Here is a 25261-nt window from a genome sequence, read left to right on the forward strand (position 1 = left end):
CCAGGGAAGGCCAGCCCTGCACAAAATCCATGGCCCATCTCCAGGCCTGACCTCTGACTCCTCCAGGCAAGGTTCTAGGGCACCTTGTTATGTTGCATGCAGTGCAGACTGAGAGCCAGCTTGTCCTTCCATGTTGATCCAACATGTGGATCAACCTAGTGGTTCAAAGCCTAGAGGGCCTGATGTCCTCTGGCCCTCTCCAGTTTTCCTGTCCATCCTCTGTGCTCACCCCTCCCGAAGGTATAGAGGATAGAATTCAGCCTATAAACTGAGAGACCTGGATTCTAATCCCATCTTTGCTGTCAGTTGCCTCTGTTACTTTGGGCAATCATTTAGCATTCCTCTGGCCTCATTTCTTTACTCAGTGGAAATAGTCCAATAAGCAGTAGGCACAAGGCTAGAGGATTAAGCTGAGTCACCTTTAAGTTCCTTTCCTTTCTATTATTCCACGGTGGTGCTTCCGTAAGGGCCCCCATGACAGCATTCTACCTGGGTTTGTTTTATTGAGGAAGAGCCACAACTTCACATCTGTAGCCTTGCCCACCCAAACTGTGGCAAACTTGACCTCTGAACCTGACTCTGTCCTCCAAGAGGACAGATAACATATTATATGTTATATGTATCCACTGCTAAGAAATGTGAATTTTACCTAGTTTGCAGGAGTAAGGATAGAACTTGGTCAAACAAACCCCAAAGTAATCCTGATTTTGCTCAATTAATATAAGAATTTTAAGCAGGGTACTAGACATTTCTGAGGCTCAGTTCTTTATCTCTAATGGATCTAATAATACCTACCTTATTGGAGGGAGGATTAAATGGATACGATTCACAGAAAGCACTTCCTACCGTGCCTGGCACATGATGTGGGCTCAACAAATCTAATTGCCTACATTTTCCCAGCTGGGTCATATTGGTGCTTATTAACAACCAACCAACAACCCATTACACCCTGAAAATTCTAACCTTATCCTTAAGGCAATGACTGTGATGATGAGAGAAAATGGGCCAGGTAGTTAGCACTGTATTAAACAGACATGGAACACTTAAAATAGATGATGATGATGACGATGATGATGATGATAGTCATCATTTTCATCACCTAAATTGTTGGCCTGTATAAACATTATCTAAATTAATTCAGTACCAATTGACTTGCCAAGATGCATTGTTCCTTGAATATTCTGACAGGTGGTCTGATTTTTTTTTTTAAACTAACAAAACCTATAATTTAATAAACCTCCACAAATTAGGAAAGGACTCGACTCAAGTTGCACACCTTCTTTTTAAGAATGTGTGAATTCCGTGGGGGTGAGGTGCAAAAGCTCGTGTTTGAGAAATAAATTAAAAATAGGTCTTTAAGAAATAAAAATCTGTGTCTTTTGGCATTGCTGAAACGTGGAAAATGCATCTGCAGTATTTGGAACCAGTGACCAGACTGAAAGCTACACTACCTGAATCCAGGCTGGCTTTGGTTTCCCTGAAATCCACTCATACCTTCAAACACTGTTTTCTAAATGCACGTGCTCACAGTTTTGTTAGCACAAATATTAAGCATAATAAAAAAAATTATAGAGAAACTAGTCAAATACAGGATCTTAGAACTGTAGGATTTTAGAACTGGAAAGTATCTTGGAGATAGTCTAGTTCAAACTCCGAATTTTGCAGTTAAAAATACTTAAGGCCCAGAGAGGTCTTAAAATCACCTAGTGACTTCTCCTTTGGTGGCAAAGGAGAGTTCATTATATCTTTTGGTGCTAATATAGGCCTTTCTGAATGAGTAGCTTTGTGCACATAGCAAGAGGAAAATGGTAGAAAGTCGTCTTTGTGGGCTTTATCATTTGATGAGAAAGAGAAGCAATAGGTCCTTGGGGAATCCAATGTTCTTTCACTCTTTCAGAGGTAAGTCAATTACCTTTGCAAGGCACTATCCAAGGACCACTATCCAATGACCTTCTCCTATAACCCTTACTCAGAAGGCTGAAATATGTCAAATCAAATCAAAACAAAACCCGAGTTCCACACGAACACTATATGCAGAATATAGGCATTGCAATTTGTTTACAAGGAGGTCTTTCTAGAACTTCTGAGGGCAAACTCTGTCATCTGGCCAGGTTCAGATATATTTGCAAATCATTTGCAAGTAATTTGCATAATCCTAGAGAGAGAAAAAAATGTTGATTCTACCTATTGTGTCTTCAACTTTTTAAATTTTTTCCTCCCACCCCTGTGCCCCCTCAACTTCTCTTTCTCTTTTCAATGACACAATTCTACTATTCCAGATAAGTAAGTCAGAAGCAAGTAAAAAGTTCTGAATTAGAGCAGATGACTGAGGACACTTTTTCAAAATGAATTCCGTGGGCTGTTAATAAGTGGTATCTGAAAAAAAAAAATTAAGTGCTTGCACAATATTGCATTTGTTCAATTTAAATAGGATTCTTCACTAAAATGCTTGTTAGTGCCTTTTGTATGCTAAAGATTGTGAATCTTTTGAGAGGGTTGTGTAGATATATAATTTTCAGCACTATCTAATTTGATCTTTTACCCACAAATGCTACTTTACTAATACTGTACTATATAGCATAAGTAACCAAAGAGCAGTTCAGCTTAAAATGTGCAAAGACCTAGCTGCTTCAAATGCCTTAAGAGAGAAAAATGAAAGTCATCTATTCCTCGAGTAGATTTTTCTTCTCAACTACCCAAAGGCTATTTCCTACACAGGTAAAGTCTGGGTATGGCTCTTGGCCAATCCAAAGCAGGAATATTATATGGAAAAGTGTTTTTCCTAAATATAGAACTAGGCAACAGAAGGTAGAGCTGGAAGGCTATGGGAAGGGTCCTTTAATGCCCAATGTGTAAAATTTAGAAATGGAAGCTTCCTTCGTTAAAGATGTAGTGAGAATAAAGAATATTTGGCTTGGCTGATTCTCAGACCCCTCCTGTCTCTTCCCCACTTCTATGGGTTCTCAGGGATTCCTCAAAATCTGAGGCCTTTGTGGCGTATGGTGGAGAACACACATTTATATATATATATATACTATAACTCCCTCACTTTTAAGGGTGTAAGAGAGGTGATAAGTTATTTACCAAAACAATGACCTTTTGTGGAATGTGGTCCTATTAAATAGAAAGCCTTCTTGGTCTGATGAATACTTTGATGGGACTAACTGAGCCTTAGGGCCAGAAGAGGGGTGAATAATTTAGCATAATAATCTAAAGGAGAATATGGAATCTCCAAGACAATGTGGGGGTAGGGTAAGAAAAGAGATGAAAAAAAAATACCAGAAGAAGGAGGTGGAAGAGAAGTTTCAGCCAGGAGACTTGAGGAGGGGGTTAAAATGATATAGATGTCATTGTGGTAAGATATCCCAGGCCAGAATATTTGTACTTACAGACAATACTAAAAATCACTTTTAAATTATCAGTATCATTTTAACTCTGTAGGGAGGAACCCTTCAACTCCAATGGCGTGTGGCTTTCACTGCCAGAAAATGACAATAACTGCTACTTGAGTTGGCTTATATTCCCAGTGACCAGTTGGACACATCTACTGGATCCATAGACCTGACTATAGCTTCCCCACCTTCTAAGTCCCTGTGCCTTTGTTTCCTGATTCCACAAATGTCTGCATCATTCATTCTACTTCTCAAGAGGAAACTTTATCTCCAACTCTTTTCTCCATTCAGACCACACAGGTAAATTGTTATCAAATAATCCTAATTTTTGCTATGGCATACCATTCCCTTCTGTGTTTTCTCCCTTTCTCTGGTTTGTGTTACTGTGCCAAAACCGTTCCAAGCACCTCTTCATTGTCTCTTCTCTCCAATCCTCTGCCTCCATGCTACACCATTTATCTATCTAAAATGCAGATCTGGTCAAGCTCCTATGCCACTAGCTCCCCACAAGATGAAATCCTTTCTTTAGCCTGGCTAAAGGCTTTCTTGCAAATGTGTTCCTGTCTCACTGCAAGCCTATCTCCTGCCATTCTGTACTCTACATGCTGTGCTATGAAGCCATCCATACCATTTCATCTCATCTTTTCTCATCTTTCTGGTCTTTCCCTACAATGACCTTGAGGAAAACGTGTGTGCTCTATCTCCTTACCATAATTCAAAATACCAATTAAAGTTAAAGATAAACATATGATAAGAGTTACATTTTCTCTTCAGACAATATTTGCATTGTTTAATACTTCAACTCAAAAGAATAAATAATGCATACAATTCTAGACATTGTATCACACTCATGGGAAAGAGCTCAAATTATATACCTCACAAGTAATCACCACTCCAACATATATGGCTGGGTTTGACACATGGAATACCCACACTCTGGAAGGTGATTCTTGCTTACGGCATAGTGTAAGGAATAGAACATAGCTTGAGAAGAATGGAATTTGGGTCTTTGTGTCCTTGTTCATAGTCCAACTGGCCTTAAGCAAAACATTTCACTTCTCTGAACCTCAATTTTTATCTGTAAGACAATATCTACTTCCCAGGGTTGTGCAGGTCAAATAGAATTAGGTAAAAAATACATATATTCTCTATTGCGAACAATAGAGAAAAGGCTTTGTAATCTATAAGGCGCTATGCAAATGTGTAAAGGAGTGCTATGAAAAGATATCTGAAAAAAATAAATAAATAAAACAAAACAAAACAAAAAAAGAAAAGAAAAAATATCTGGACATGGAGTCAAAACACATGGTTCTATATGTTGATCTGTGTCCTAGGAAAAAAGTTGAAGTCTTAATCCCCTGTACCCATAACTGTGGCCCATTTGGAAGTAGGGTGCTTGCAGACATAATTAAGTTAAGATGATATCATTAGGGTGGGCCCTAATCCAATATGACTGGTGTCTTTATAAGAAGAGAAAACAAAGACACATGGGGAGAACACCATGTAAAGATGGAGGCAGAGACTGGAATGATGCATCTACAAGCCAAGGAATACCCAGGATTGTCAACTGTCACCAGAGTTAGTGGGGAGCCATGGAAAAGATTCTCCCTCAAAGCCATCAGAAGGAGGTGACCTTGCTGACACCTTGATTTCAGACTTCTAGCCTCTGTAACCGGGAGGCAGTAAGTTTCTTCTGTTTTAAGGTACCCAGTTTGTGGTATGCTGTGTGCAGCCCGAGGAAACTAATATACATAAGTATAAAGTTTAGGTCTATCAGTTAATGGCTCTATGGATTCAGGTGAAATTCCTTAAGCTTTTTCTCTGATATCTTAAGGACACTTACCTTTCTGTGATAGTTTCTCTGAGGCCACTGGCCACTCCTTTGACCACAGTGCTAGCTTTTGGGGTCAGCACCACCTGAGATATAAAAAACGAGCCCTTCTTTCTTCTCTCAGTGATGGATGCCTGAAGAAACTGGATCAGTTTTTCTGGGTCTGTGGTGTTGGCCCAGGGTGCTGGCATCATCTGCCCAGGCCAGAGAAAGGGCACTTCCAAAGCCACTGGACTGTGGTAGAAGACTAGCACTTGATAGTCTTTCTCCCACAGGTACGTTAGGCTAACTTCCTGGGCAAAAATTGCTGGGCACATCTTGTTTCCATAGATGTCTTTCAGCATTTGGACCAGTTTTTCATGGTGATATTTCTGCATCCCATAAAAATGGTTGAAGTCCAAGAATACTACCTCCTTATGGTGATCTGTGAGGAATGCATTAATCTCCTCAAGGCCTTCATTGACTTTGGCACTGAACAAACCATGAGCAAAGTAAAGTTCATTGTCAGGGTCTCTGGGCTTGGTGGAAATTCGAAGATCAAAATAACGGATCCCAGCTCCTAGCTGACCAGTAAAGTTCATTGTTTGAGTGGCTAACCATTTCCGCATCAGCTTTTTGGCTACAGTTCCAAACACAGAGACAAAATTCTGGACGGTTTCTGGTTGTTCAGGCCCTACGGGTGAGGCTTCATCAATGTAGAAGCTGAAGGAATCATGAGATCCTAGAAAAATAACAAGGCACAATGCGGTTACAATTCAGTCCTTTGCTCTTCCCAATTTCTTTCCTCCTTACAATGTCCATATCTCTCCCACAAATGAACAAAAGAAAATGATAAGCAACATTTACTTAGTTCGATCTTGTGTCTTAGGTAGGTCCTTATTATAGCCGAAGTAGTACACATGGCATTCAACAGATCAAACTGATTCTGAAATGATTTAAAAAAATCCCTTCTGATCTATATTATAAAAAAAGATCATATTTTACTTCTGTAAACAAAGAACTTAATGCATGCATTAGGATTGGCTTTCCATGTAGATGGCATAAATGACCATCCATAAAGTGGAATTCACTGGTTCCCAAGTACTTTGTCTATGATCTTGCTCTTTCCTTTCACTGTGAGTTGATTTTACCAGTAGAGAGCTTGTTTCAATGAATAAAGGAGACTTTTTCAAGGGCAGATGATCAGCATATGAACTGGTACCTCATATACTTTGGAAAGCACAAGAGGTCCCTATAGAGGAAGGGAGAAATAAACAAGAGGACAGTACAATGTTGATATATTTAACATCATTCCTGATGCCGTGTTTGAGCAACTATGAAGGTAGATGAGGTCAAGTACTTTTCAAATATCGAATAAACAATTTTTCTTATAAGTTAACAAAACTAACAGCATTTAAAAATTAACTACTAGACTATTTTCTTCACAAATATTTCCTTTCAACAGTGAAAGCTCTCTTTGGAGATGGCTTCCAAATTTGAAAGAATTTCTTTCTAGGAAGAACAAGGGCAACCTATTTAATTATGGTTATTATTATTATTATTATTATTAGTCTGTTAAAAATATCAGAACTCCAGAAATGTGGCAATGAACATGTGCATGATTTGCCTGTAAGTATAGAGGGCCATTTAAAATATTATTGGACCCAATGAACAAAAATGATTTCAGTTTTAATTTGATTTTTCAAAGTCTCCTTCAACTCTTGGGCATAACTTACCAAAACAGGTAAAATGAAATTAACGTACACTGAATTTTTACACATTACAAAGGGGAGATGTCGTCACTTCCTATCCGTTATTCAGGCTTCCTCAGGCCATGTTGCCCCACTCCTGATTAGTTCTCTCGAAACTAAAAAATACACATCTTGTTCTAGTTCTTATACTCTTCCCAACCAAGACACACAACACTCCCCTTTATGTTTATCACCCATCACCCCAGGGCCTTTGCCTGATAAGCTATTTGGAGCAAATATTTATCTTTGTCTATATTCCAAAGCTACATCAATCTATCTCTCTCCCTGTACATCTATCTCTGTCAAGCATTAAACAGCCCAGAGGAATCACAGAAGTATGAACTTCAGACACTTCTGTAAGTTGTTAGAGAAAATATTTTGAAAAATACTTTAATACCTTAAAAATGATAACCTTTAAGATTTAGAACAGCTAACTCCTCAGAATTATTAGATTTTTTTTAAACAATGAAAAGTAACCCCCAAATACAGAAATGCCATGTTTAATTTAATCTGGAACTGTCTGATCTATTTATCTTTAGTACATGGTATGGGAAGAAAATGTCAGCACTTTCTGAATAAGCAGAACTGGCAGTTTGGATCTGGCATTGGCAAATTTTAACAGGGATTTAAGTTGCTGCATATTGATTTATTAGTGGCTGTTCAGCCAATTGCTAATATAAATGAAAAAGCTAAACAAACTGTACTGTGGATCAATATACAGAGAGAATATATTGAAAGAAAGAAAGAAAAAGATGAGTTTAAGAAGAACTATAATCAAATGTTCTAGGATTAGGATAAGTACAAATGAATAAGTAAGCCTTCAAAATAAGGGTTAATTAATAAAATTTTTTAAAAAAATTTAAAGTTGACTTAAAGGCATGTGAAAAAATATGGAGGAAAATAATCAGTTACCTCTATAACCTAGTAGAAGACATAATTGAAAGTAAGCAGAAAGGGAATCAAATATGACTAGATTTCTTTTTCCAGAAATGAGTGGTTCTTTACTCTCAATATGAATTTAGTTTCACCATTCTGTCATGTGGCTATCTGGCAAATTAAAAAAAAAATAAAAAAGCCTAGGAAAGTTACCAATTTTGAAAAGCCTATAAAATAATTTTAGTCTCTAGATTAAATTATTTGTTGACATTTCAGGAAAATAAGATCAAAATAAGGTAATGTTAAAATAAAAATTAAAAACAGCCGTCAGAAGAAAAAACCATTCATACCCCCACCAATATTTATTCTAAGCTAGATGACTCTGAAGTACATGCACAGCATTTGGTGCAGAATGATGCACCAGATGCAAACATTATTTGGAGAGGAGAATTAAATCATCAATCAATACAAAACACTATCTTTGCATTTGGGGAGAAAAAACATAATCTAATGTCGGCCAAAAAAGGAATATCTTCATGGCTTTTGATTTCATTTGGAATAGTACTTCCTCCCCAATCTCAACGTTTTCACTAAGCCATTAAGTTTTCTATTGGTTTGAACTTAAAACAAAAACACAACAGTATTTTATGCCCTTTCAATAACAGAGGAAAAGTCTGGCCCTTCCCTAATTCTTTAAAATCAGAACCCTGCCCACAAGACTGCTAAGCATTATGCCTTTGTTCTTGGCTATATCTACAACCTTTCTGCCTTATCTGGTCCGATATTTTGCTTCTACATTGGCCCAGTATTCCTGGGCTCCTCACTTCTTATTGTTCTCTTATCTACAACCCAAGCTCCTATCTCAAATTTGATACTTAATGTTGCTCCCCTGGTTCTGAGCTTAGACTCACAATTTTGGGTCTGATTTGCCTTCTCTACTCAGAGAAGAGTTGGCTACTCCCATTATGAACCCACATTCAAGTTCATTTGCTCTGGCTCTGAATAAGTGAATGGAACAGAAGAGGTAATTTTTTTTCCATTTCTCTGAAACCAGCACTTTTTATTAGTTTCTCCTCAGTCCGCTAAATCATTCCTTCATTGAGGAATGCTTCTAAAATAGACTCCAACACTCCCTGCCCTCTGGCATTCATTGCCCCTTCCCACAGTCCTCCAGTATGGGCCCAATCAGGTGACTTGTTTCTAACAAATTAATAACAAAAACATGATGGGATACCACTTCTCAGATTAGATTACAAAGACTGTGACTTCCATCTTGCTACTCTCTCCATACTGACATTGATGAAGCAAAATGCCATGTTGGAGAAGCCCATGTGACAAATAATTGGGAATGGCCTCTAGCCAACAGCAAGCTAGGAAACCAGGCCTTCAATCTAACAGCCCTCAAGGATCTGAATCCTGTCAATGGCTAGTGGGTAAGCTTGGAAGTGCATCCTGCCCCAGAAGGATCTTGATTTGTAGCCTTGTAAGGGACCCTGAAGCAAAGAATCCAATTAAGTCTTGCCTGGATTTCTGACCCATAGAAACTGTGTGTTATTTTAGTTTTTGGATAATTTGTTATACAGCAGCAGTTAATACATGCTATAACAACTTTTGTATTAACAAAGGGATTTGAGGTCTATAGACCCAATTGCCTAATATAAGAACTTGGAATTTACTACATATGTGGTGAGCGTAGCATAACATACAGAGTTAAGTCACTATGTTGCACACCTGAAACCAATGTAACATTGTGTTCAAAATAAATAAATAAATAAGAACTTGAAATTTTAATGAAAATAAATTAATTAAAAATGTTTATGTGCAGGGGCATCTGGGTGGCTCAGTCAGTTAAGCATCCAACTTTTGGTTTCGGCTTAGGTCATGGTCTCAGGGTCATGGGATCAAGCCCCATGTCAGGCTCCACACTGAGCATGGAGCCTGCTTGGGATTCTCTCTTTCTCCCTATGCCCCTAACCCTGCTTATGTATGCTTCCTCGAAAAAAAAAAAATGTTCATGCATCTTTCTATACTTGAGAATAATGCATCAGGTAAAAGAATGAAAGAAAAAAAATTAGTTTAAAGGGTCTTCTTGAATGTACAAACAGAGTTATTCCATTCTGTGTACTGTCGTGGATGATCTTAGGGGTTAGATGTCATCTGGCCTAACCAACTAGCATGCAACATCCATTTTATTAACTCAAAAGTGTAAGAAATATGTGTGATAATCTAATTTTATGGTCTCTGGTAGCACTGGACTTAGTTTCTCAACCTATTGTGTGATGTGGTAGGAAAAATTCTAAGATAGTCTCGAAGCATCCACACCCTGAGTACAGATGCCCTGTATAATTCCTCTCCCCTTGAGTGTGGGGAGTATGATGGGATAGCATTCTCATGATTATGTTCTAGTATACAGAAAGGAATTCCCCCCCTCCCCAGATGTAATTAAGGTCTCTAATCAGTTGGCTTTGAGTTAACTAAAGAGAGATTATCCTATTCTGAGGGGGACTGACCCGTAAACCCATAAAAGAGACAACAGGCAAAATGCAATGTCATAGAGAGGACTGTATGGTATTTGAAGGGATTAATACTAAAGTAGTATGAATATTCCTTTCAAAAAAAGAAAATTCCTTTAAGGTGAAAACATCTGAACCATCAGGAACCACAAAAAAAGAAACATTCATCTAAATTTAAGCAGAGCAAAAAAAAATAAAAATAAAAAATAAAAAAATAAAAATAAATTTAAGCAGAGCTTCTAAAAATACAGCTGCCATTGACTTCACTCCCAGAGAGTTTCTTAATTGGGAAAATACTGACCCTTAGCACCAGGAAGTATAAACTCACCTACTCATTAGATTTAAAAAGCCCAATATAACCTTCCGTGCTCTCCCATGAAGCCCTACCTGCCTCCTTTTGACTAAATTTAACATACAAGCCTTTTCTTCCTGGTTATTCAGTGAGATACTCATGTCCGAGTGATCCTGCATGTACACTGTGCACGCATCAATAAACCTCATTTTTTCTCCCGTTAATCTATCATCAATTAATTTGCAGACTGCTGATCACAGGACCCAAGCTGGGAGAGGAAAAGTTGTCCTTCCAAGTCTGTGGAATAGTGGGCAGATTCTAGGAGCCTAACGACCACAGCACCACAACTCAAGGAACTAGATCCTGCCAATAAGCAGCAAACCTGCAAGAGGAGCCTCAGCCTCAGATGATGAGATTACAGCCTTGGCCAACACCTTGATTTCAGTCTGGTGTAGTCTGGCCTTCAGATTAAATTGAGTAATGCAGTACACTGAAAGCAGCACTGAAATGGGTGTTGGGAGACGAGCCTCAAACTCAAGCTTGATGACTAACGCACAATTTAATACCGGTGGATCATCAGGTTGTTACCCAATTTGCTTTGGGTTACCCAATTTGCTCAATTAAAATACTCTGCATACCTACTTCACAGGATTTTTATAAAGAATAAATGAAACCTTGTTCACAAAAGTTCCCTATAAGGACTATAAACCTTAAATTACTGTTATTTTCTTGTGGCGGGATATCTAGCCACAAAACAGATTCACTTGTGACCCAGAAAACATCACCTAGATTAATACACTTGGGATGGCTGTGCAAGCTCACATGGGAGGGAGGACAGGAAGGGAAATGATTTAAGTTGTAGGATTTAGGTTTGTAAATAGTTTTTGGAAAACAAGATTCTTATCTACCATTTGTCTAAGATTTTAGCCAATATTGAGCAATCAAATTTACCCCATTCTTTGTTGCTCTAAATAGCAACTAAATATTTATATTCTGCTGTGCACTTAGACTAGATACTGACCCTCTTTCATTCAGTATCTTTCCAGTATTATCTATAAAAGTTCTTTGGGATGAACTTCTGGTTGATCTCTTGATTTGGCTACAGTTCCATTTCAAATTCTACAAAACTATGGGTTTAATAAACATCAAAGAGAATGTATTAAGTCAATTTCATCTGTGAACCTTCTGAATAAAAGGCCTAGTAGGCCAGGGCCTGACGTGCCCATGCCTGTATGATTCCAATATCTCTATGTTGACCTCGGAATTCAGGTTCTGACTCCATCAAAATCAGAACTGCTCCCTTCCTTGCTCTGCAGAGTACTGAGCTTGCTTACGAGTTGACGTGTGGAGTGCCATGCTTCCCTCTCCCTGCCTGTTTCATTCCTGTCCTTTGGCACAGTGCTGAGGTTTTTAAGACTCTTGCTGTCTGGTGGCAGGTTTCTAGCATATTTGATACTTTGATAGCTTTTATGATAATAGGGCCAACACCCCAGAAACAGGGAAGCATAGGTACCCTCCACCTGTGAACCAAAAGAAAATTGATGGGTGAGGAACTGAAAGGGTTTTTGAGGCCCTTTTCTAGGGTAGAGATAGGCAGGTGGCACAATTTCTACCTTCCATAGGAAGAGATGCAGCTCTGGAGTGAAGTTTACCCTCTTGTCTTCCCTTTATGAAATTCCTTTTTTTTTTTTTTTTAAGATTTTATTTGAGAGAAAGAGAAAGAGCAGTCATACACAAGCCAGGGGGTGGGTGCAAAGAGAGAGGAAGAAGCAGACTCCTCACTGAGCCGGGAGCCCAATGCAGGGCTCCATTCCAGGACCCTGAGATCATGACCTGAGCAGAAGGTAGCTGCTTAACCAACTGAGCTACCCAGGTGCCCCTGCTTTATGAAATTCTTAATCCTAGTCTTCTTTAATGACCCATGTGTATTCCCTTATCTGTGGTGAAGAAGTTTTTTCATTGATGGTGGCCTTCCCTTCTCCTGAATGCAGTCCCCTCTCATCAACTAGGAACTTATAGGATGTTGTTACTAACACTTACCATGTTTTAAATATTTTCTCTTTGTATCTGGCTCTCTGCCTGCAAACCCTCCTCTCTCCACACACACATATATGCACACATGATAAGCAGACTGTAAGCTTCCTAAAAAGAACAAAAAAAACAACAAACCAACCCTATGCCTTATAATTCTGTGTCAACGACTGCACCCGGTTTTATTAATATAAAACTATTTGAAGTCAATGGGTCAAAATTGTTCAAATGGGATATGCTGCAAAGGTGAAATAACTACTTCTAATAATCAGTTTTATAGCTTAGCCCATTTTTCTTTACATCTCGTCTCAAATTTCTCAGGAAATTAGTCTATGCAGCCTGGCTCTCTCTCCCTAACTTCAGTTCCATCTCTCATCCACTGTGATCAGACCATCACTATTGCCACTCATATCAGTCATCTGTGAAATATCATTGATGACCATTACAGAGGACTTATGAGCCATTTCTGTCACCTCATTCCTAAGTCTTTCCATAGAACTCAGCAGGCATTCAGTTAAATTGTTGTAACTCAGCAACAATTCAGTTGTTGGATAAGAGTGAATCCTGCTCAGCCTTTCTGGAACATTTGACACTGCTGTGCTCCCTTCTTGAAATGTTTTCCCCCTTTGGCTTTTGGGATATGGCTCTTCCTGGTTTTCCTACACTCTCTGTGATTGTCCTTTCTCAGTCTTCGTGGTGACCTTTTCTTGTTCTTCCAGCTCCAAAATGAGGGTGTTATCCAAAGCTCTATTCAAGACTTCAGGTGGCACCCTGCTTTTTCCACAGGTAGTCTCACTCACTTCTTTAGTCTCATGCCTTTATTAGATGCACCATGAACTGATACCACCTCACCTGACCTGCATTCCACAACCCCTATCTGCCTACCAGGCAACTCAATTTCATCACTCCATGGGAATCTTAAACTTAAAATGTCCTAGATGAACCTAAGCATCTTCCCCTTCTAAACTGCTCCTTTTCATGTGCCCTCTAACACACTTAATTTTCTTCTAATCCTCCTATCTCATCCTTGGGTTCATCTTCCATTCTTACCTGCCTCGGGAGCCTCCCATTTAATCGGTCTTAAGGTCCCACTGTATTGACCTTCAAATCCTCTCTCAGATGTTCTTTCTCCTTTTCTGTTCCAGTGGCCTGGTTTCCTGTTGGGACCACTGAAATAGCTTTCAGGTACTATTCCATTCATCCCAGCTGCCACTTCCCTTCCACACTCCTCAAAGGTTTTATCCTGTGTCAGCCAGTTGAATGGATTTAATCTTAGAGAAAAGATATAATTGATTCCAGCTAAATACACTGGCATTCATCAACAAGTTCCTCTTGCCTTCTGCCCTATTTTAATCAACATGAATTTTGAGTCGGTAACTTATATCTAGTATCCAACTCTTCTAGGGGAATCATCTGCTTTTATGACTCCCTGCCACCTCTTTGAGACTGAAATCTCATTACTAGATGCTAGAATGGTAACTAGAACCTGGTTATCTGCTGAGTCTGTTTGCCTGTTGGTATTCCCTTCATTACTGTCTCCAGCGTACTAATTAGCCAGCTCCATTCCCTAAACACAACTAAATCCCTAAACACAACCTTTTGTGTGGACTCTGACCTTGAGAGGCTGCAAACCTGGCTGAGGGCATATAGGACTTTCACATCAGCACACGATCCTCTCTGCAGGTAGAAGTGTATTGCCCTGTCCCTGACAGTATTTAAAGTAAATAAAATTCACTCTTGGCCTCTAACTATAATGGAGGAGAAAAAATGTACAGATTATGAAAATAATATTAATTCTCAAGTCACTTTTACTTGGTTTGGAAGTGAATCAATTCTCTCCACTGTAAATGCATGATGCTCAATTGGACAGAAAAAAATTCCTTTAAAATTAATTAGTTGGTTCTTACCTGACAACCTATAATAAGTCTCATTAATTTTTGTTTACCACATTAATTAAACTGATCAGTTATAGGATTTTTTTGGAGACAAGGACCACACCTTGAAGAATAGGAGTCATCCTTACTCTCAGCACATAATCTTGCCTCAGTCCTCCAGCATATGATCAAGTCTTTTTGGACAATATAAGAGATTTTGCATCATCAGAGATAATGTACAATATGTTTCAGAAACCATAACACTTCTAGAATTGAGCAGATAGGGATCCCTGGGTGGCGCAGCGGTTTGGCGCCTGCCTTTGGCCCAGGGCGCGATCCTGGAGACCCGGGATCGAATCCCACGTCGGGCTCCCGGTGCATGGAGCCTGCTTCTCCCTCTGCCTATGTCTCTGCCTCTCTCTCTCTCTCACTGTGTGCCTATCATAAATAAATAAAATTAAAAAAAAAAAAAATTTAGAATTGAGCAGATAATTTAAAACCACACACTGGTAATATGTAAACCTCACTTGACATAATACATGTATAGAAAATAAATTTTCAAATAATAAATCTGACATATCTTGCAGAACACTGAGATGAATCCTTTCATAAAAGAGTGATGAAAATAGTCGTGCTGTGATTTATCTTTGGCTAAATCTGTATCTTTCATATCGTTTAATGCCTCCCCCTCCTACCCCCCACCAGCACACCTCAGAGACAGTAAGCAGAAGTAAAGGAAGTTGGTTTCCTCACTTAAGTCTTTTGATCCAGGATCCCAGATGTTAAATTTGAGAAGCCCTATTACATTGATGCTTCCCAGGAGTACAGAAGCTCAATATTCATCACAATTTCTTTAAAATTGCTGGGCTGTTTCCTTAAACCAATAGATGAGCCAAAAGCGAATAGTTTAAGAGCAGCAGTGTTCCAATCAAGGGGCAGGAAAGACAGCTTGTTCTAATTGCCACCCTTGGTGAAACTATTAAACCTGCTTTTCATATGAATTTCTTTTTAGGGACTATCAATAGAGCTGCCAGAAAAATAATTAAAAGAGACCCCAAGAAACAGAGAAGTTCGAAATCACTGTCAACGCCAGCTCAGCCACGCATTCTCCCTTGCACTGCATCTATATGGGTGCTTCTCAACAGCCAGTCACATGAAATCATTCTTCAAGGTTTTGCTGTGAGGGCAGTTTCCAAAAGGGGAAGGTCCTGAGACCAGGAAGGATTTACAAGCTGAATATAAAGATTTAAGAAAAAAACAAACAAACAAACAGTAGATCAGGAGTATTTGTTGGGTAATTTGAAAGAACAATAGACCCATCTGCTTTCCTAAAGCATGGTACTCAACCAATGGTCATTTTGACCCCAGAGACTTTTTTTTTTTTAAGATTTTTATTTATTTGAGAGAAAGAGAGCACACAAGCAGGGGGAGCTGCAGGCAGAGGGAGAGGGTGAAGCAGACTCCCCACTGAGCAGAGAGCCCGATGTGGGACTCGATCTGAGGACTCAGGGACCATGACCTGAGCTGAAGGCAGATGCTTAACCAACTGAGCCACTCAGGCACCACGACCCTAGAAATATTTGACAACATGTGGAAATACTTTGCATTGCTACAACTGATGGGAGTGGCTACTGGCACCTAATGGGTAGAAGGTCAGGAATGCTTCTGCACATACACCAACTGTTCCCACAACAAAGAATAAACCAGCACAAAATGTCAGTAGTAACAAAGTTGAGAAATCTACTCCAGTGGAAACCATATAGGCAGATAGAGTGATTTCCAGAGGTAGAAACCAACACTCTGAATTTCTCTGCTTCATCTATACACACATTACACACATTTCCCCACACCTATAGCTCATCTCTTGCACACTTCTCCTTGTCTCATTCTACTTTGAACTGTCTAAATACATACTGCATCTGAAAACTGTCACACATGAGGCATTGCTTTTGAGTTTCTTTAAAACCCAACAGAATATGTGGCTTTGGCACTTCTAATCTCTTGATTTTTGCTTCAAAATTTCTTTCAACTGTTCTGACAAGTTCTCAAGGTAATCAGCAGCTCTTTTAGACTAAAATTAAACCCATGCAGACATGTACTTTTATTGTTGATCTCCATCAACACTCCAGAAGTTTCTTCGTGGCATGAGTGTTAATGGGGACAAAATTTGTCTAGATTTTATTTGATGTATTAAATAAATCAAGCACCTGTTGTGTGCAAGACAGTATGGAAGTTCTATGTATGGCTGTAAAGAGGTAGGGGTGGGGAGTTGGAGAGATTAAAATAACAGCCCTTACTAATAAGTCAAAGAAGGGAAAGTGGGTTCCCTCTATTTCTCTTTTTTTAGAAATTTTTTCAATTTTTAATCTAAATTCTAGTTAATACACACTGTAATATTAGTTTCAGGTGTAGAATTTAGTGATTCAACATTTACATACAACACCTGGTGCTCATCACAAGTGCCCTCCTTGATCCTCATCATCCATTCATCCCAACCCTTCTTCCCCTTCCCCTCTGGTAGCCATAGTTTGTTCTCTACAGTTACGAGTCTGTCTTGGTTTTTCTTTCTCTTATGCCCCATATATTTATTTGTTTTGTTTATTAAACTCCATATATGAGTAAAATCATATGGTATTTGTCTTCCTCTGATTTATTTCACTTAACATGATACTCTCTATTATGTGGCATACATATATATGCCACATCTTCTTTGTCCTCTATTTCTTATGTTTCATCTTCTGCTTTGCCAGGCCAAACTTTTGGTAGACATTTATGGCTTATTCTATGCCATGCATTGGGTCAGGGATATGGAAGTAAAACAGACACGAGATTCATCTGGGTTCTGTCCTTGTGGAGTTCAGATCATAGCTGGCAGAAATAAGCTAGAAAAGCACTATTATCATAAAGTATGATAAATGCTATGATAAACCATATATGATACCTTTTGATAAAACAGTAGTTCAGTCCTGAGCTCAATGTGATCTTTTAGAATAATTAATAATCAAAGTTAAAGGGTAAGAACGAAACCCCAAATACATGCAATCATTAGGGTTATACTTTTTCAATGTTAAAATGCATAGGGATCACTTAGGTATCTTGTCGAAATCTAATTATGTTGGTCTGGGATGGGGCACGAGCTTCTGCATTTCTAACAAACTTCTAAGGTATTATTGATGTTTCAAGGACCACATTTTGAATAGCGAGGTATTAAGGTAATGCTGGCCTCTTCTTGCTCAACAACTGCCATTATATTGCCTTCTCTCTCCATTTTTCTATGCTTCCCCATTCCCCAGTTCCCTTATCTTCACACACACACACACACACACGCGCGCGCACGCGTTTGTTTGGGGAGATGTCATAATGCCTGTGTTGTGGGTTATTGATGGAATACTTTGCTGTGTCATGAAGAAGAAAATCTGAACTAATCTTTTTATTTATTAATAAAACATTTATGAATAATTTCTATAATAAAACAGAACATAAAGACTCCTAACTCTGGGAAATGAACTAGGGGTGGTGGAAGGGGAGGAGGGCGGGGGGTGGGGGTGAATGGGTGACGGGCACTGATGGGGGCACTTGATGGGATGAGCACTGGGTGTTATTCTGTATGTTGACAAATTGAACACCAATAAAAAATAAATTTATTATTAAAAAAAAAATAATAAAACATGTATTTCAATAAATGGAGGTCATTTGCTTAGTAGTACTAATATGAACACTGAAAATCAATCTGCATATCTTAATCAATAATCAAACACAAGTTCCTGGCCATAAGAAAAAGGTGGGAACACAAGTAAGTCTCATTACTCTTATCCCTGAGGCCACCAAGCTGCAATTTCTTCAAATGTTTGTATTTCCAGATTTGTAATGGCCACTCTACCAGAGGCTGTGATTCAGGGAAAAAGACGAATCAAGGATGACTGAATAAGAAAGATGGGAGGTGATGTCAAAGAAAGAAATGTGGCAAACATTAGGAAGAAAAATGGTATATTTTGTCGATAGTGTTGGCCTTGTGTTTCTTAGCAGTCTAGAGGCGAACTCAAAAGGGATAAATGTGTTGGCAAATAATCTAGGAAAGAACCAGAAAAAAAAAATCATGCCCCCTTTGGCAATCTGCTCTGCCTTGACTCCTAAAGGGCCTGGACAACTCAAGAGGGACCAGACATTCTGGACCTGAGAGAGACACATTTTATCTAAGAGGCAACAAGAAAATCTGTTTTGCACAGCACACCGTATGGTTCTTTCCCCATTCACTGCCCCTGAAGATGTTCCATGAAGTCAAAGGAAACTGGACTCCTGGGAATCTTTAGTAGTACATAGCCCAGGGTCCCATGGTCACAAAGGTGGGTCACTCTTCCTCTGCTGACTGGACTCCAGCGACACTAGGATCATTCCTGCTTATTGAATACCAACTTCCTGCTTATTGAATACCTTTCCAGCTTAGCCCTTGTGCTGACTATTCCCACTGCTTGCAGTGCTCTGCTCCTAGTTGTTTTTAGGGCTGGCATTTTCTGTTCAAGTCTCAGCTCAACTGCCATCTTTTTAAGTAAACCTTCCTGCATCTAAAGTGTGTAACTCATCCAACCCTGCCATGCTGCCTGTCAGTCTCTATCACATGATCAACTTTTATTTTCTTCATAGTATTTATCACTAGCTACAAGTTTCACTTCATTTAATTGCTTATTTCCTTATTGTCTATCTCCCCTCACTAAAATTTAATTCTATGAGAATCAGAATCTAATCTGTCTTGCTCACTACTATATCCCCATTTAAAGGCACAGCAACTGACACACAACTGTGTGGCTCAGTTGGTTGGGCATCTGCCTTTGGCTCAGATCATGATCCCCAGGTCCTAGGATCCAGCCCCAAATCTGGGCCCCCTGCTCAGCAAGGAGTCTGCTTCTCTCTCTCTCTCTCTGTCCCTTCCCCACCTCGTGCTCTCTCTCAAATAAATAAAATCTTTAAAAAAAAGAGATATTCAATAAATATTTGTTGTATGAAATAATATCTCTCCATCTCTCTAAACCTCGATATCCTAATCTGTACATAGGACTGATAATGCTATCTGCAAATGGAGTTTATAAATTAAATGGTAAACACTAAACACTGATCACAGAAAATACTCAATAAATGTTAGCTTTTATTATTAATATTAGCTATTATTTCTGCATTGTTAATTCTGAGCACTAATGGCTTAGCACACAGTAGATCCTCACCAAACATAGGTGGAAAAAAATGAATCAATGAGAATTGAACCAAAAAGTTTTTTGTTTTTTTTTTTAAGATTTTATTTATTTATTCATGAGAGACACAGAGAGAGACAGACAGAGGCACAGGCAGAGGGAGAAGCAGGCTCCATGCAGGGAGCCGGACGTGGGACTCGATCCCGGGTCTCCAGGATCACACCCCGGGCCGCAGGCGGCGCTAAACCGCTGCGCCACCAGAGCTGCCCAAACCTAAAAGTTATAAACACTACAGCTGTCGTAAGTTCTTAGAACCACTCCTTGAAAATACTGCCACAACATCTAGGGGTGCTAGAGATAGATAAGTGTGTTTTAAAGTCCTCTCTTTTTGATTCCCTGGACCATAAGTTTCCTTTCCTGTACTAGATGCAGCATTGCCAAGACCTGTCTTCGCTGGAAGGCTCTGTTCCTGATGTACACACCATTCCAGATTCTTACCACAAGTGTAAGTCCTCCCCCTGATATCCAGAGCTACAACCAGCTTTCCCCAACCCAGACCATCTGTAGGGCAGCTTATTCCATGACCATCTCTCCCCCCAGGAGTTTTATCCTTGGGACAGTACCTAAAACTGAAGGAGAAGCTAAGGAAATTCAGTCACACTCTGGTAACATGCATCAAAAAGGCAAAGAAATAGGTAAGGGAGAGGTGGTTGCCAGACCTCAATCCAGTATGGCCCACGCCTCTCTAGGAGCTAGTTGGTTATGATGCTGATGTGTTTCTAATGCTACTTCCCCCTTTGGTTTCTTCACTATCCTGGCAGATTCCAGAGTTTGGGGCAGCCCTGAATATCTATAAGCACTGGAACAGCTCTGGTCACCTGGGCAGAGAGAATGAATGGCCTGGAGAAAGGGAGGGGACAGATTATGTAAAACTGAATCCCTATCACTAACACCAACTATTCTGAATGAAAAGAATCTCTATTGTGTTTTCCCTCTAAGAAGAAAACAAATATGAAACATGGCAAATAAACAGTCCAATTATTATATTCTCTTGGATTTGAGAGCCAGAAGGCCTCTGAAGCCTATTTGGCTTTGTTCTTGCATATCTGGCACTATTGGTTTTCCTTTTATGAATAATGAAAATCTGAAATAACATAACATTACCCTTAATCATGTTTGTGCTACAGAGAGAACATCTCCTTGATATTTAAGCCTTTGATTCTATGATGCCCTCACAAAACACCACTTTTTGTCAACAGCTGAATCTTTTCTTATTTAAGAAGTGTTTGAGGTATGAGGGTTTTTATTCCTTTGGTCCTTCCTCTAAACTCCCTTTCCCTTCCTCCAGCCTTGGGATTTGAAATCTGGGTATGTAGAGAACAGCATATCTCCTCCTGCTCTCCAAACTCATGACAGAGCTAAGGTAATAAGTGGTGTCTTGTAGATCTTGTGCACACATAGGGACTGGTTGCTAAAAACTAGTGTGACATGCTATTTTGTCTCATAAATCCAAGAACACACATACATACTACACCCAATACAAATATTCCCAAATCCCTTCACCCCACTTCCTCTTCTACACCCCAGCATACATACAGTGTTGCTACTGGCTACAGAGCAAATGCGACAACATTGGTAATTTAAAAATATAGAAGATGCAAAATTATCCTACCTTAAGGGAGCTACCCTAGAGAAAACCATTCATTTACCCATATATCCTTTTAGTATGCATCCATACACTTCCATAGTTTACATAGTGGGATCAGTGTGTACCAAACACATTAGGTTGTATCATCAAAGTTTTTCCATAGTCTTTTTCCATCACTATGGCATAGTCTTCACGCGTTGTTTAAATGATTGCATAATATTGCATGTGCTAACATATATTTTAGTAATTCGTCTATTGTTAGCATACATTACTGAATTTACTTTCATATCAATTATATGGAAAGGAACCTCCTCCTATTTTTTTTAGATTTATTTTACGTGTTCATGAGAGACACAGAGAGAGGCAGAGACCTAGGCAGAGGGAGAAGCAGGCTTCCTGTGGGGAGCCTTATGTGGGACTTGATCCCGGGGCCCCAGGATCATGACCTGAGCTGAAGGCAGACGTTCAACCACTGAGCCACCCAGGTGCCCCCCCCCCGCTTTTTTTTTTTAACAATAAGTTCTCAGAAAAGTCAGTAGTCTCTTTTTCTTTTCTTTTCTTTTTTTTTTTTTTTGGTGACTTCACACACTCTCTTCCTCCTCCTTCTCTACTTTATTCTTCCTGTCTCCTCTTGAGGTTTTGTCACTATTATAAGAGAAGTAAAGGACACTAAAAGCTGACTGTGGCAGCCATGGGAGCTGTGAGTGGGGGAAGTTACAGCTCCTCTGCCACTTGCTCCTGCCACAAGCTTCTTCTGATCTCATACCTTTCTCCATTTGTTCCCCTGCAAGACACACATTTCTTGTTTCAGTCTCAACGCCTCATATCTCTATTCTTTCATTTATCTTCTTTTTTGCTAGTCCTTACTTCCTATGTCTAGTTACTCAAGGCCTTACCTCAAGGCTTCTGGACTTGGACATGCACTCTGTAGAGCACACATGAAAACAAGTGAATCTCAACCAATTGTTTTACTTATTAAGGAAAAAAAAAACTTTTTTTTTAAACCCTTCTTATTGTACCAGACCATTTGTGTCATCTTCAGGTAGGAACTGTTCAGACTGGATTTAAATTGTGGTCAAATGTGCATTCCATGTTCTTACTCACTTTTGGTCTCCTCAGGAAAAAAAAAAAAAAGACTTAACAATAGATGGAATGATCCCACACCAACCAGTCATTTCTAATGATCCCAGGCTCAGATGAGAACAAAAGAAACGTAATCATAATAAACCCTGCCATTTATTGTATTATTACACTTGTTAAATGTTTAATTTGGGAGTTAACAGTCAACCACACAGGATTGCAAATAATTAAAAAACAACTCCCTAGTTAAAAGTTATTTATTTTTGTACAAGCCAAGCAAATACTTTGCAACTGAATGAGCCCAATATTAGATCATGAAAGTCACAAATTTTCTGGAACATACAGAAGGGATTGCTGTTAGCTGGCTCCATCTTAGTGTCAGGACAAGCAAAACAAGAGAAACCATGAGGGTTGTTTTGTTTTCACATTGAACTTGAGTCATTCAAATCAGATGAGTAAATACATATTGAATACCTGCAATATGAAAGAAAGGTGCTAAGCACCATATCTAAAAATAAATCAGACTATTTCTGCCTCTAATGAATTCAAATAAATGGTTTTTAAAACAAAGGTCCCTGCCTTTAAGGAATTTTAAGTGAGAGGTTCTACAGAATACTGCTGAAGAGACTATTATTTTACTTTACATTATTCATTTCTAATAGTGTATTTGAATTTGGCTAAGCCAAATTAGCTTCTTGGCTATGAAAGTTTTTCTAGTTTCATAATTAGGTTAGGCAATGGTCATCTTGCCTATGAAATGGGAGAAGAGTTTTCAAACTTTCGGTATGAGTGGTCTTTGATTCTCAGTAGAGGGTCTCACTTCTCCACCCTGGTGCAGAATGTGATAAACCAGATATTTTTAAAAGTCTTTACTACAAGAGAATTATGTGAAGATATATTTTTAAACCATTTTATTTTTAAAATGTGCTGCTGAACCAGTAAGAAAATAAGGAAAATCTCCAATGATCAAAACAGAAGCAAAAAGCAGAGAGAATCCGATAGGGGGAGCCCGTCCTGAAACTTTGGATGTCATGAAAATATTACTGTTTTAAATTGATAAGGCTTTGGGTTTCTATAGATACACAGCAGAAAGGCCTGGGCCGGAGCAAGCAGTGTTCACATAAAGCTAAAATCTTTTGAGGGTAAAAGTTTATCCCTATAGCTTCAAAGAAAGTGAGGCTTCACTACTCAAAGGGATTTTGGAAAGCATTGTGTCCATCTTGACCTTGGCTAGGGTGGGTGGGTGGAGAGGGAGTAGGGATTATCTTTGGTGGGAAAAAAAAGTAGTATCTAAGTGGGGAGGATATACTGTAGACTTCAAACGTATTGATAATACTTTATTTTTTAACATATGATAGATATGATGGTGATTGTTATATTATTCTTACATCAGGGTGTATGTCTTTAATATAGCTGAATCAAAGAAAAAAGTAGCCTATGACAAATCAAATAAAAGAGAATTATTTTCGGATCAAAAAACATTTAAGGTAGAGCTAACAAAAGACAACTGAAATTAGAACTCTAGTCTCTCGACTCCTAATCTGCTTTTTTCTATACTTTTTTTGAAAAAGCATATTTCAATTCAAGAAATCCTAGAAGTTTTAAATTTTGTTGTGGGATGTAATTGAGTAAATCATTTGCAAAAGGCCTCATCTAAGGTTAATTAATATCGTGTGGGCTCTTTGGAATAGCTCCAAAATAGGCTTTTTGCTTGGTACAGCCTTGAATACAACATCCAAATTGGATCTAGATTAGAAAATCCTCTAACAAATGGTTCTTTGGTGTTGGGGCAGAATTTACTGGCAGATCCATATGTTTCCTTTGGCCAGTCAGCTTATAGTGACCTTGCCCATTTCCAAATTCTTAGAGTGTTTACTGTGTATCCTAATCACTTGGATACTCTGTTTTATTCAGCACTTCAGAGGTCTGTAGATTATCTCCTTAATGAGATGTGAAGCTCCTAAAGAAGAGATTTACTTTTCAGTCCCTACATTACCAAGCAAATTTTGAGCTGGATGCTATCTGCTTTAAATTTCTCATATAACATTTGAGGTTAACTAGTTCTGTGAAGGGGCTTGCCCCAAATCACACAATGCATTTGTCAGAATATCAACAGAAAACAGATGGCACAATCCAATTAGGATAATTCAGGGGAAGTTTATATATGATGGGACCATGTAAATGAGGTTTAGAGAAACCACAGACTATAATGTAGTGTTTCAAGGCTAGTTATCAGTTGAATACTTTGCTATTACTGCTAGGCAGCAAAGGGTAAGGATGAAGAATACTACAAAAAACTGGTAGAAGAGGGCTCTAAAGACTCCTTGGGAGGAATCTTTAGTGAAGGAATTCATCCATCTCAAAGCAAGCTCAGAAAGGGATCCAGAGCAATAAATACCCCAGACCCCAACATCACTTTCCTATATCCACTCAAGTTACCTCCATTAGTCAAACAATGAAAACTTGAGAACACAGGAGCTGATTGATGAATTCCATAATAGGAGCCAAGGACAAGTGAATGGGTAGAGAGATCTGAAGGAAAACAACAACAACAACAACAAAACAATACGTAGGACATATAGCTTTGGTTGGAATGGAGTTCTCCTAACCCCAAGTCTACTACCAATTAGAACATAATTCTTCTCATACTGTTCAAAATGCATAATGGCTTTGAGTTTGACCAAATTGAATAAAAACTCTCCCCAAAGAAGGAAACTCCATGCACATAAGGTTGAGTCAGAGCCCAGTGAGGGTGGGTCTCAGACCATCTCCTACTTTCAGAATTAGAATCAGATCCAAGAGCTGTACTCA

The 25261-nt window shown here is 38.9% G+C and overlaps 1 protein-coding gene across 1 annotated transcript in view; it reads right to left on the reverse strand.

Annotated features, from left to right (window-relative positions):
* The window catches only part of PLCXD3 (phosphatidylinositol specific phospholipase C X domain containing 3), a 167937-nt gene that overhangs the window by 55295 nt on the left and 87381 nt on the right, over positions 1–25261 (reverse strand). The window contains exon 2 of the mRNA XM_041750240.1: positions 5236–5944. Coding sequence (XP_041606174.1) covers positions 5236–5944 — 709 coding nt within the window. The remainder of the gene's footprint in view (positions 1–5235; positions 5945–25261) is intronic.

This window comes from Vulpes lagopus, chromosome 3 (genome assembly GCF_018345385.1).
Source record: "Vulpes lagopus strain Blue_001 chromosome 3, ASM1834538v1, whole genome shotgun sequence".
Lineage (NCBI taxonomy): Eukaryota > Metazoa > Chordata > Mammalia > Carnivora > Canidae > Vulpes > Vulpes lagopus.